We start from the raw sequence: 14,091 nt of genomic DNA, 5'->3' as shown, positions 1-14,091 counted from the left end.
CCAATGATTTTTATTGCCCCTTTTTTTTTTTTTTTTAGACTTTTTCCATTTATTTGACATAAAGAGTTGCAAAAAAAAAAACAAAAAAAAAAACAAAATATTAACTTTTATGTGTTTAAGACATAGACAATGGTTTTTTATGTTAAAAATTGAAAAAAAAAAAAAAAAAAAAAAAAAAAAAAAACAGTTCAGACAAAAAAAAGTTTCCTATTATTTAACAAAAAAACTTGTTTTATATGTATTTATTTTGAAAACAGAAGACAATTTCAAACAATAATAATAAAAAAAAACAAATGAACGGTAGGTTTTTGCTTTTTACTTATTTTTTTTATGTTTCTACATTTTACAATTTCATTGTACAGTTATTTTGTTGTAGCGTTGTTTTTATTTTATCGCCAACGCTCGGTTTTATCCGGCTGTTGACGTCATGCGCCGGACAAAGCTGAGCAAATGCTGAGTTACGTCTGGTTCGTTAAATGCACAAGTACCGAAAATTGTTTTTATCTTTGACTTTGCAGAACCTGGTTTAGTTTGGCAAAGGGAAAGTAAAAAAAACAAAAAACAATACAATAATAGCATCAATATTTGGTGCATTTTTATGTCAGGAAGAAAGACTGCCTGATCTGGTAGAACCAGACCTTTGTAGGGTACTGCCTAAGAATGCCAGTGGCATGGTAGTTAATTTTACCCCCAAATCCGTTATATAATAATTGAATATACATATGGGCATCAGAGCAGTCAACTATTTATTTAAAAAAAAAAAACAACAACAAAAAAACAAAAACAACAAAATAAAACAATGAATCAATTATAATTGTGAACTGTTATTTTAATATATATAATTCATCAAGTTTTCTAGTTGAAAACAAAAACAACAAAAACATTAGGTCAATAGTTGAAAACGTGTGTGTGTGTGTGGATGGTTTGTCTATTTAAGGCATATCAACCAGTTTATCTTAGAATGGAAATACTGGATCAATTTTCAACCATATTGCTTGTGAGGGAGGTGGGGGTGGGGTACAGATAAAATAACTTTCATTTATCACTTGGGCTAAGACAACAGAATATTCTTTTCATTGTTTTGACTCTGGAGTGTGTATCCCTTGATATCTTATATGTTTTTATATAGAGTGATGTGGTTCTCGGTTGATTAGCTGTCGGATATATACTCGAGAGACAAAACAATGAAAAGGATATTCCGTTGTCATCGCCATATTTATCACATATGATAGCAATACATTGACTGATGCAACTTGCATGCTTGTGTTTTATTTTTGTTTGTTTGTTTTTTTTTGACTTGGGAGGGGGGTGTCACTGCTTATCAAGGCATAGAAGCCACTCAAGGATAAGGGTTAAGTGTAAGGAAGATGGTGAGACAACATGAGCCGTAATCACGGAACATGGTTAGGGCTAGATTACTTAAGAGGACGGCCCAACAGGAACTTATTCACATTTTTTTTTTTTAAATGACCATACTATAGTCACCCGAGAAGCAGCCTCAGAATATTGTGTGCCACAGATGGACAGTTCTAGGAAAGAAACTCTGCTTATGGAAAATTGTTTCTTTTAATATTTTGTCTCTTCACATTTCGGCTGTTGTACTGTTTGACTTTCATCACACACCTTATCTTGTCGTCGTTTTTTTTAATTAATTTATTTATGGATTTCTTTATCAAAATCATTCCAGACAAGGCATAATGTAAGGAGTTAATTATATAAGGGAGAAAATAAAAGATAAAATCACCAAGATAAACAGAGCTTTGAAGAGACTCAAACTTCAATTCTCTGGATTTCAAATAGATTAGCCAAAAGTAAGCTTATTAAGAGCTCAATAGGGAAAGGTATAAACGACAAAGCTGATTAAAAAAATGTCTACTCTAAGACATATCGCTTAGCTCCTCATGAGGACAATGTTAGATATAAAGTTGATTGTTAATGTTGGCAAAATACAGCTCCCCGAATCAAGCCACAAAGATTGGAACAAAAACAAAAAATGCATGAGTCTAAAAAGATTTCTTTTTCACTGAGGACAGAAAATATGAAATGTACCCTCTGAACAGATACTACATTTTAGTCAACAATATTCTGTGAATTCCATACTGAACACTTTGTCACAAACCAGAAAAGGCTAACACCGTAAAAAAAAAATAAAAAAATAAAAACTAAAATAAAAAGTATGCCAGAAAATGAAAACTGCAAAAAATTGGTAGCAAACAAGAAAACTGTTAAAAAAAAAAATGTAAATAAACTTAAAAATAAACAAACACTGAAAAAGTTGGTATTTTTTTTTTTTATATAAACTGCTTAACTCCGGATTTATATAATTTAATGTTATCAAGACATTAACACATCTTGTCATCATGTAACATGTACTCTAAACCTTTCTTTTATCATTGATCCCCCCCCCCTCGGCTTTATATATTTCTTCATTTACCCCTCCCACACAGAAAAATTCATAGTCATCATAAAGTGACAGAAAAACAAGGTCAAAAAGGAACTTTTTTTAATACTGTTTAGAACTTTAGATTTTATATAAAAATGGTATTATGCATCTGTATCCCAAAAATGAAGAAAATTAAACCTTTTCTAAATAGAAAATTACGAAATAAATTTGTATTACAAAAAATAATGAACAGAAACACCAGAAGCATTATAAAGCTGATTCATTGAGTCCATGAATTTATTTACACGAGATGCTGTTTCTGACAAAGCTACTCTCATTTCATTATCGGTTTTCAGGAGGTTCCTAGTCTGTTTTTATTAACATTAAACAATTATATTTTTTAGACATGACACAATCTAAAAAGAAATAATTATTTTTAAATTATCAGGTACTTCAAATATTTACCCCCCAACTATATAACTTTTTACTCCCTACAGGTAAATTTAACCCTTGTTGAGAATCTCCGGTGTAAAGGGAAACAACTGACGTTATTTTACTTATGTTCACTCGAGTTATGTGTGTATGGTCAGAGAGAGGAATGGGTATATACATAATGCAGATTTTTCTTTATCTTTGTGTTTTTAATATCGTTGCTAAACTGCACAAGCACCCCACTTTTTTTTGTTTATCATTTTGTTGCTTGGAAATTATATTAAAAAAGTTAAATACAACATATAACTATTTATAAAACAAAATAAGCAGCCGTGATAGAAAAGACTGACTTTATGAAAACAAACTGAGCTGAACACAGCTTAGGGTAGATTCAATAATTGCCTCAAAGTTAGATATCTGGCAAGGAAGATTGTTACTATGGAACCAATCTATATATTAACACAATAGCGTGTTATTTTGTGTGTCAATGCTTACATCTTTTTTCTTCCGAGTGACTGTCGTTTAATTGTTATGCCTTTCCATTTATTGTAATAAATAATTTTACCAAGAATTCTTTGTAAGTTTTGGTTTTGACTATAGCTGAAGGAACTCAAGTTATATATTAGTTTTTTTTCTTTATCAGTTTTGCTTTCGATCGAAGTTGATACACCAAAATCATATGGATACTTTTTTTTATTTGCGAAATCACTTTATAATATACTAGCGAGGGGTACCCGGCGTTGCCCGGGTGTTTGTAGGTGTGTGTGAAAAAAAACAGGTGCCCGTGAAAAAACAAACAAACCGAAGCCTTGACGCACAGTTGGAAAATAGTAAAAGGTGCACGTTTTTGATTGACGTGACGGCGATAGGTATTCAGCAGTTAGCATCTTGTGCGGGACAGTTTTTAATGAGGTCAATAAATCAGTTGGCTTTTAAAAACCCGCTCCCCCATCTGATATGACGAAGTCGACATTGACCAAACGTTACTTAGCTCTTTAGAGACCACTGGCTCTGGGCCTGTAATTAGAGTCGAGTTTCACTTTTTGTTTATACTGAAAACCAAATGTAACGCGTGCCGATGCGGGAAATGTGGAATAATTAACGTTTGAAAGTCAATAAAATTAAATAGACAGGCGAGCTCCATGGTTAAGTGTGAGATATTACAATTTATAGATGATATAAAAAGTTTTAAGAAGTTGTGAAGCGAGCGAGCGCTTCTCTGAAAGAAGCCTTTTGTGGACAGGAGGAAAAGCGTACATACATACATTTTCGCTTTTATATTTATAGATAAGAATCCATAGAAAATTGACTATAATAATATATACAAAATCTGCAGAAATTATAATATCATATTTAAGCGTATTTTACAAGTAGGCTATGCCAGGCGTCCCTGTTAGTTCAGATAAATACTTTTACAGTTTTAACAAAAAAACTACAATAATATCAAGACATCTCCATTTACACTGAACATCCACAGAATGCCAAAATCAATATATTACATATGAAAGAGTCCGCTGTAGAATTTCCACAGGCCTCGCTAGTTTAAAATAATGGCCTAAAAATGTAAGAGATAATTCTTATTTTAACTCAAAGAATGCAAACAAAGTGGATACCATTGTTGGGTATTGCTTAGATATCTATAATAGTCATTTTACATTTATTCGGGTTCCTGTACAAGATTTTTACATTGTAATTACGGAACCAACCTATGAAGATATTCTCTTATAAACTATCTTTCTGAAGATTTTATAGTTAAGTTTTAAAATAAAACCTGTGCTGCATTAAAAACTTGAGATTAATGAAATTTTGGATACCATTCATGTTTAGCATCTCAGGTGGTTCGGCCATGTACAGCAGCATCCTCCTAACTGGAGTAGATACAAAGTGACTTGACTGTTTGCAACATAACTGGTATCAACCTTTATTGTCCACACTCTGGGACACTCGCAGCACTTTAAATTCCAAAACTGGATGATAATGAAAAGAATGAGCGTTAATTATACCTATCAAATTATTTACAAAAAATTAGTAGAATTTCTTATTGAAGACTGTTATCCTCATCTTCATAGTTGTTGTGAAACAGATTATTTCGATTATTGATTTTCGAAACAAAGACATTCCGATACAAAACCTATCTAAGAACACAGCCAGGCACATAAATTAACTTGGTGTTAAATTTCATACAAATTGGCCAAATCGTTTTGAAATCTATAGAGAATAAACTCTTTCACACACAGAGACAAGATTCCTTTTATATAAGAGATTAAAAAAAAAAATTTGTAAGCAACATCAAACTGCCAAGTTTAAAGTCCCTTTATATTGATTTCATTGTGCCATTTTTTCTATACAGATAGAACTTTTACAACCACTTTCAAAGTTTATAAAGACAATTTTATGTAAATATATTCAAATACCCAAACATACCATACCACCAACCCATATAAATTTATATCACAATCATGGATTTAAAAAAAAAAATTTGTACTCCCAATGGATAAAAGCAATGTGAAATAATATGCCCTCACCTCCCCTAATGTTAATTTTAATAAGCAATAATTGTTGATGAGATTATAACATTTATTTTAGTTTGTAATTTAATATGATCTCCAGGGTTTTTTGTTTGCTAGGAAAGAAAGATGGGACATTTTAACAAACAAATACTTTGATCACACACAATATCAACATAAAATTTTATGTATTTATTTTCAGTATTTACGTTGACAGTTCTCAATACATAAGTAGAATTAGGTAGTAATTTTTTTTTAATATATATATATATATATATATATATATATATAAATAATTACAATTAAGCTATACAAAATTTTCTGCATTTCATCCACATGGAAAATTGCCATAAATATTTTCAAAACTTACTTTATATATATACATATATATAGAGTGTGGATGGTGGGGAAGACTTATAGCCAATGGATGCTTTGGCTATTTTTTTTTCAAGGGAAGAAGAGGATTTATTGGCTAATGGATATTTAGGCCATTTATTTTTTACAATAAAGAAGAGGACATTTTGGACATTTTTTTTTGAGAGAGGGTTATTTTTTTTTTGCAAATATAAAATAATTCAAAACAAAGCAAACATAAGTTAAACTCTTGGTTCATGTAGGTAAAAAAAAAAAAAAAGCAATAAAGATTTCTAGCATTTATTTTTTAAATGAACAAAAAAAATATACAAAGTTTTTCTTTCAGAGTAACATGGACATTATTTTTCAGAACTTTAGAGATGACAATTGCTAATTTTGATCAAGCACGTTGTTATTCTCATCTTGGTTATTTTCAAAGAGCATCAACTGACATAACTTCTCATCTTCTTCAGACGTGTCTTTTTTAAACTATCGTTAAAAATATGGATTTTTGCAGACGAAGCAATGACTGAGAAAATCTGTGATTCATTTATAACCCATCAACCGAGAGACACACACACGTAGGACAAGTTTACACATTTTGGATGATTTTCCTCATCTCAATTGCTGACATTTTCATAATGTTTTGGTGGATATACTCTCCACCTTCTGAAAATGTTTTTTTTTTCTTTTTTATAATTGATAATCTCCAATACAAGATATCAATATTTAATATGAAACAAATAAATTCTGGTTCATATAGTACCACATTGTTTTGATTTTTAGCTATGGTCTCAGTATTTATAATAAAATGAATATATATATATATATATATTAGTGATGGGATGATTCCGATACCCCCCCCCTTCTCAGATTCTGATACAATCACTGATTCCGTACTACATTCCCAATTCCGATTCTCTATAAATTTCTAAATATTTAACTATAAAATGGTTATTTTTTCTTATTACCGTAAAACATGAATCCCGATTTTTTTCCCATTCAAATTAATCGTCCCAACACTTACAGGGAATTTTGAGTTGAACCTTATTTAATTCACTTCAATATAACTGCTCTCACTGTGGTTTTTTTTTTTGTCTTTCAGATATTTAGCATCAGCTAATTTTAGTGGGTCAAATATGAAATTCAGTTCAAATTCTGAGAAGATTTTAGATGACAAAAAGGCATCTGAAGAAGGCCAAAGAGTATCACATCCAGAATGTGAAAATGACAATAAAACCTAATCGCAACAAATTCTTGTCATAAGCCGTCATCATTATTTTCAATTCTCTCATATTCTTCATCATTCAACTGACAATCAATTCACTTCACTGACCCTTATTCTCAAGTTACCTAGTATCTCATTAGAAAAAAACGACCTAGACTAGGAAGCATATTCTTTTGGTTGGGAACAAAGTGTAGGATCTGTTCAGATTCTACACTTCATAGTCTGTCCTTGGTTAATGAAGTAGAAGTCCTTTTAGACTAACACAATTTTTATTTTTGTTCCAATCCAGAGTGCCCTTTATGGGGAACTGGACTTTCCCCATATTAAAAACCGACCTTGTGTTTAACTGTGCCTTCATGGAGGAAGCAAGTAAATAGTAACAACAGTTCAGTAATAGTCAAATAGTAATTTAGCATAATGGTCGGTCAGTAATACTGTTATTTAGTTGTTTTGATCTTAGTAGTAAGTCTCTTTCTGCCTACTAAAATTGTGACCATAAGCTACATTAAATATAGCAAATAACAGTAATATTTGAATATTCCTAAATAATACTTGAATCTGGAAAACTGAAATTAAATGTACATTTCCTGTCATAAAAGCTTTTTAACACAGACTAAAATGACCCAATTTTCAGATTTATTGCCAAATTATCAAGGAGTTAGAAAAGAAAATATGGAATGGGAATTTTCTTTTTTCTTGATATCATTTGCGTTTTATGAATTCCATTCATAAAGAAAATGTGTTTTTTTCTTTTTTTTTTAAACAGCATTGAGAAAGGTCAAAATACAATAAACCAAGGTCACCATAAAGAAAAAAAAACAAAAAACAATAAAGAAAAAAAATAAATAAATAAATAAAATAAAATAAACAGTTTTGAAACCTTTGGTTTTGATTGTTCTTAGAATAAATAAATACAGGCATTATACAAATTAAAAGTTAGAATTAGAAAAAAAGCATAAATAAATACAAAATAAAATAATATACATTATAGAATAAAGCAGTTAATTTAATAACTAAAAATTGCATATTAGTTGTTAAAAAAATTTTAAAAATATTTTGTGACTATCTAAAAATAAAAAAAAAATAATTTTAAATAATTACATGTCTTATTTGGCTTTAAAACCAAACAATGCTTTGCTCAAGTAAATTGTACCATTGAGTTAATTATAATTCCATATCATTGTTTCTTTCTTTTTAAATACATACTCTTTATTTCTCCATGTGAAGATGGTATTTAAATTGTCACAAAATAACAGTCAGTGTTTTATTTAAAACCAAACTCAACACACACACAAAAAAAAGCATCAGCTTAATTTTTGTAAAAAAAAAAAAAAAAAAAAAGTCCAATTTTTAGCATAGTTTTTGCAAGTTATAAATTATAAGAATCTAATGCATTTTTATGACCAAAATATTTTTTTTATTTAATTAGTACATAATACATAACAGCATTATGAGTGTTGACAATGTTGTTTATATTTTGTTTTTGAATTTTTCAAGAAGCATTAATAATTGACATTATTTGAACTACTGTTCTTATCTTTCGTGTTGTTTTCATGTTTCGGTCGATATAACCGCTGACGTTCTTCAGGTGAATTTTATCAAATTCAGAAATTTGTCAATCAAATTTAACAATCTGTACGAAATTTCAAACAAAACACTATTTAATTCACAGAGGTTAAATGCTCCTATTCAATCAGCCATAATTGGGTAAAAATTTTTAAGCAATTTGCAATTGTATTCCGAGTGTGGCTTCAAAAGAGCATCATTTACAATTGAATTTTACTAAGTACTTTATTAATTATGCCATATGGCATCATGGATAATGTACCCGGTGATGGTTGATGTAACAAGAGCATGCTACCCTTGTGGTTCAAATGAAGGGTTCCGTTTGAAATTTAGTACAGATTACTGAGTTTGTCAGAAAGATTCCTGGATTCAAAATGATACACCTGAAGGAAGTCGGAGGTTACATCAGGCAAAACTTTTGAAAATAACATTCAAAATGATAACAGTAAACAGAAGAATCCTATTGTTTATATTTTAAATTAGAGAAAAAAAAAGAAAAAAAGGTCAATTTTTTTTTGAGAGGGGAGAGGGTCTTGTCTACAGTCAACTATGAAACTTTATTTCCTAAATGCTGTTATTTATTAAAATAAAAACATTTTTAAAATAATGGATTAAAAACAAAACAAAGACAACGGAATTTTGCTAAAAAACACAGAGAACTCACACCCCTGCGATTGAACTTGCTGCATAAAAATTGGACCATTTCGAAAAATAAGCTTCTTATTTGTGATGCGTTGTGATGCGTTTTATAAAGAACAGAATAACAGATTAGAAAAAAATTAAACTTAATAAAATCGGAAAACAAAAAATAGGAAAAAAAAAAAAAAAAAAAAAAGCTGGAATTTTGATTTTTTTTTAACGTCCTTTGAGAAGTTTTTTGTTTTGTTCTTTAATCATTTTTACAGAAGTTGTTATTTCATTTCTATAAATCTTTCAATGTCTCTTTACGTTGAGTTTAATCCATATTTATTATTCTTTATAAGTCAAGAAAATTTTCTTTTTTTTTTAGGCATGGGGGGTGGGTGGTATTCTGTAGAGAGCATAAAAATTGAGATAGTAATATCTATTGTTCAAATTCTCTGGCCGCCATCATCAGCCTCCTCTTTGTTGCATGAATACGGACCGCACACGAGTAGACTACAGTTTTCTGAATTCATAATTCTAAGCTGCCAAGACGTTTGGAAATTCTAGGAGAAAGAGAGAGAGAGAGGAAAAAGCAATGAAGGTCTGGGAGGAAGAAGTCAAGACGTCCACTGCATCTTTAATATGACACCAGCAAAGAATGAAAACTCATTCATATCTCCATCGTCGAGAATCAAATACAAAGAAAACTAGCCAGAAGATGCAGAAATCTCATCTTCTTCAAATTGAAGTCACTTCATTAAAAAAAAGTTGATTCTTATTTACAATTCAACCTAATTTTAAAAATACAGAAAAATATTTATGATGTATGTACCTGCCACTGAAATGAAGATGTCATATTCCAAAAATCACAAACTGTTTTATTTTTAAGTAAGAAAATCAAATGTTATGAGTAAGCAAAATGGGACAGTCTTGCACTGTCACCATTGAACATAAAATAAGGGCAGACAATTATTAAAATTTGGGACATCAGCTTTGTAATGTTACTGATTTCACATTAATTGCTTTAAATCGTCTTAGAATTATTTTCTCTATAAAAAAATAAAAATACTTGGAGTTAGGTGATTTTTGGAATGTGATGTTTCTGATCTGTGACAGGTGCATACACCAAAGATATTTCTGTACTTTCTTTTTTTTTTTTTAAATTAGGTTGAATCCTAAATAAGAACCAATAAGTTTTATATACACTGTTCACATCTTAGAAATAAAATAATGGAGTGATTACTTTTGTGGCACTTTTTTTTTTTTAATGATGCAAACGGATCAGTTCCTTTTTCTGTTTTTGCATCTTTGCCCCCTCCCCCTTCCCTCTACGCTTGAGAATGATAGACAAACAATAACGAGCACTATAACAACAACAGAGAGCCTCCAGTAGCAGCTGTGGCGATGAAATTGCTTCGCTCATATTTCAAGAAATGTTAACAAAAAGGGAAGAAATGAGCCGTGTGTAATAGAGTGAAATCAAACTTCGTGCTGCAGATATTGGAGTTGGAAAGAATTCAATTCACTGTCCAACCAATCAGCTTTGTTCCTGGAAGAAGAAAGAAAACAAATTACTAATATATATAGTATAAACATTCATTAATAAAATAGTATATATAGTATAAATATTCATTCATAAAATAGTATATATAGTATAAATTTTCATTCATAAAATAGTATATATAGTATAAATTTTCATTCATAAAATAGTATATATAGTATAAATATTCATTCATAAAATAGTATATATAGTATAAATATTCATTCATAAAATAGTATATATAGTATAAATATTCATTCATAAAATAGTATATATAGTATAAATATTCATTCATAAAATAGTAGGTACTCTTGCATAATTTGACCTGAATTCTCTTGAATTCCCGTTAAGCATGGATCGGGCGAGACCGGCAATCATCGGTGTCAGTCGAGCAGCGTCATAACGGACGCAGACTAATGAAAAAAAAAAAAAAAAATGCAAATTATCAAAAATAACAAAAAAAACAAAAAAAAACCTTCCTTGAAAAATGAAAATATGTTTATTTCATTTTAGTATTTATTTTTATTTTTTTTCAAAATATTTATCAACAGAAAGTTTTTAGCCGTATAATTGTTAGGTGTAAGTTCAAGTTTTTTGTTTTCTTTTCTTTTTGTAACCGTATTTTTTTAATTTTTATTTTCAAGACTTGTTAAGTCAAGTTCTTTTGGTGGCACTGTCCATTTGTACATCTCCAATAGAAACCATCCTTTACATAAAATCTTTTTTTAAGCAAACATTTGTGTTCATAATTGTTGCACCTCATTTTTTGGGGACAGCAATTTCTTGTTCTGACAATATGAGATTGTCTGCATCGATTTTTTCATTTCTTTTTCTAATATGTATAGATTTATTTTCTTGCCTGTCATTTTTCTGTTTGGCGAGTTTGAAAATATATTTGTCAGCTTTTTTTTCTTTTTTTGTTGGTTTAGTCGCCTCTTCCAATTCGAATGTTGTCTGCTTCCATTTAAATAGCGCTTTATTCATTGGGTTAATCAAACTCCCAAAAATTCAATTAAAAGAAAAAATAATAAATAACTAATCAGAAAATAAACAGTCATCCTGCCTCCTTAATATCACCTTAAAAATTACTAAAAACATAACAGAAAGGAGAAAAAAAAAAAAAAAATAAATAAAATAAAATAATAATAAAAAGTCGATTTAGTGTTTCAACATTCAAACAATGCTGTTTGGCTGACACCGATGATTGCCGGTCTTGCCCGATCCATGCCTGAAGGGAATTCACGAGAATTTGGGCCAAATGATGCAAGAGTACCAAATAGTATATGTAGTATAAACATTCATTCATAAAATAGTATATATAGTATAAACATTCATTCATAAAATAGTATATATAGTATAAACATTCATTCATAAAATAGTATATATATTGTATAAATATTCATTCATAAAATAGTATAGTATAAACATTCATTCATAAAATAGTATAGTATAAACATTCATTCATGTTGTTTGATTGATTGATTGATTGATTGGTTTTACGGCATATCAACCTATGTGGTCATTTAATGCCGGAGTCCTTTTTTTTTTTTTTTTTTTAACTTTTTTTATTGGGAGGGGGGGAATGACTTTTTCAGCCTTTCCACCCTTTTTTTATAAAATTGAACTAAGAAATTAAATGTTGTATTTATACATGGATGTGTATATTTGGGTGACTTTAAATTTCCTTAAATTTTCTTATATAAATTTACTTTCCTTAGGTATGCTAGAATATTTGCTGAGTTGACCTTTTCAAAAAGGTCTTCCATATTGCTTTCTGTATAATATAATTTTCTAGTTGGGGCAAGGTCATCACACCCAACTAGGATATGTTTTACTGTGAGTGTCTCCTGGCATGGATGCACTCTGGCGCCGATTCTCCATTTAGTATATAAGAATGAGTAAATTTGGTGTGCCCTATGCGCAGCCGAGTCAGTATCACATCTTCTCGGCGTGATCTCTTGATGTCCGGACATCGTTCCTTAAGTTCAGGTTTGATTGAGTATAATTTGTTGCCCTCTTGCTGACTCCACCGCAGTTGCCATTTTTCCTGTATGTATGCTTTTATCTGGGGTCTAAGATCAGTATGTGGAATCTTAAAATTGTCAGTTGGAAGGTGAGAAGATCTTTTTGCAGCTGTATCTGCCCTGTCATTGCCTTTGATCCCCACGTGGCTGGGGATCCAGACAAGAATAATGTTTTTAGTAGTTGAAAGGATATTGATTTTTTCTATTAATTTTGTTGTTAGTGGATTTTCTTGTTTTTGATTTTGTATAGATAATAGGACTGATAGAGAATCTGTGAGAATGATGAAGTTTTTGGTGGTTTCCTCTGAAATTATGTTGAGTGCTAGATCGATAGCTATAGTCTCTGCAGTGAATATAGATGCTTCATTTTGAAGATTTCTCTTCATTGTGGTTTTATGGTACGTTGCTGCACATCCAGTGTGATTGTTGCTTTTAGACCCGTCTGTGTAGATAAAGGTGTAGTCTGAATATTGTAATTTTAAATGTTGAAGTTCGTCGTGGTATTCAATAGGGTTTGTGGTAGATTTGGACTTTTTGTTTAGGTTGAGTTTTATTTCAACTTGTTTCATGGTCCATGGGGGTGTTTTAGGCAGTATGAAGTTGTGAATGCTGGAGATTGGAATTTTCGATTCTTCAATGCTTTCCTTCATTCGGAGCCCGAACGTTTTGATAGTTTTTCTTCTCATGTTAAAGAGTTCTTCATATTTAGGATAGAAGGTACATTGGTATGCAGGGTTGTTTGGGCAAGACTTCAGTTTCAGTAAATATTGAAGGGCTAACTTTTCTCGCCTTAGATCTAGTGGGGGTTCGTGTGCTTCCGTGTATAGACTGTTCACGGGGGAAGTTCTGTATGCTCCTAGGGCCAATCGTAGGCCAGTATGGTGAATAGGGTCTAGGCTTTTTATATATGATGTTCGGGTTGATCCATATATGAAACAACCGTAGTCTAGCTTTGAGCGGACTAGTGCTCTGTAAAGTTTAAGGAGTGTTTCCCTGTCTGCACCCCAATCGGTATGTGCTACCACTCTCAAAAGATTTACAGCTTTGTTACATTTTTTTTTCAGATAGTTTATGTGTGGGATGAATGTTAACTTTTTGTCAAATAAAATCCCTAAGAATTTGTACTGGTCAGTAACGGGTATGGGCATTCCTTCCATGGTTAGGACAGGATCATTATGCATGTTCTTTAGTTTGCAGAAATGCATGCATTTCGTTTTTCTTTTGGAGAATCTAAATCCATTCTCTTCCGTCCATCTCATTACTTTGTTTAAGCACAATTGAAGCTTCCTTTCTATTATAGATATATATCTAGATCTACAGCATATTAGGAAGTCATCCACATATAGGGAGCAATCTACCCCAGGGTTAAGGTTTTTTACAATGTTGTTAATTCGGATACTGAACAGGGTCACTGACAGTATACTCCCTTGAGG

The 14,091-nt window shown here is 30.7% G+C and overlaps 1 protein-coding gene across 2 annotated transcripts in view; it reads right to left on the bottom strand.

The window, feature by feature from the left end:
- Nucleotides 1–9,462: 9,462 nt before the first annotated feature.
- LOC145297816 (mitofusin-2-like) overlaps nt 9,463–14,091 on the bottom strand; it is a 130,224-nt gene continuing 125,595 nt past the window's right edge. For both annotated transcript variants that reach the window (XM_080144141.1, XM_080144132.1), the window contains exon 17: nt 9,463–10,643. In XM_080144141.1, the coding sequence (XP_080000267.1) occupies nt 10,574–10,643 (70 nt within the window). In that variant the 3' untranslated portion in view covers nt 9,463–10,573. The remainder of the gene's footprint in view (nt 10,644–14,091) is intronic.

Source organism: Euprymna scolopes, chromosome 2 (genome assembly GCF_053919585.1).
Source record: "Euprymna scolopes isolate OS-2025 chromosome 2, ASM5391958v1, whole genome shotgun sequence".
Lineage (NCBI taxonomy): Eukaryota > Metazoa > Mollusca > Cephalopoda > Sepiida > Sepiolidae > Euprymna > Euprymna scolopes.
Note: the sequence above shows the minus strand (reverse complement) of the source record. Positions and strands in the feature narration are given on the sequence as shown.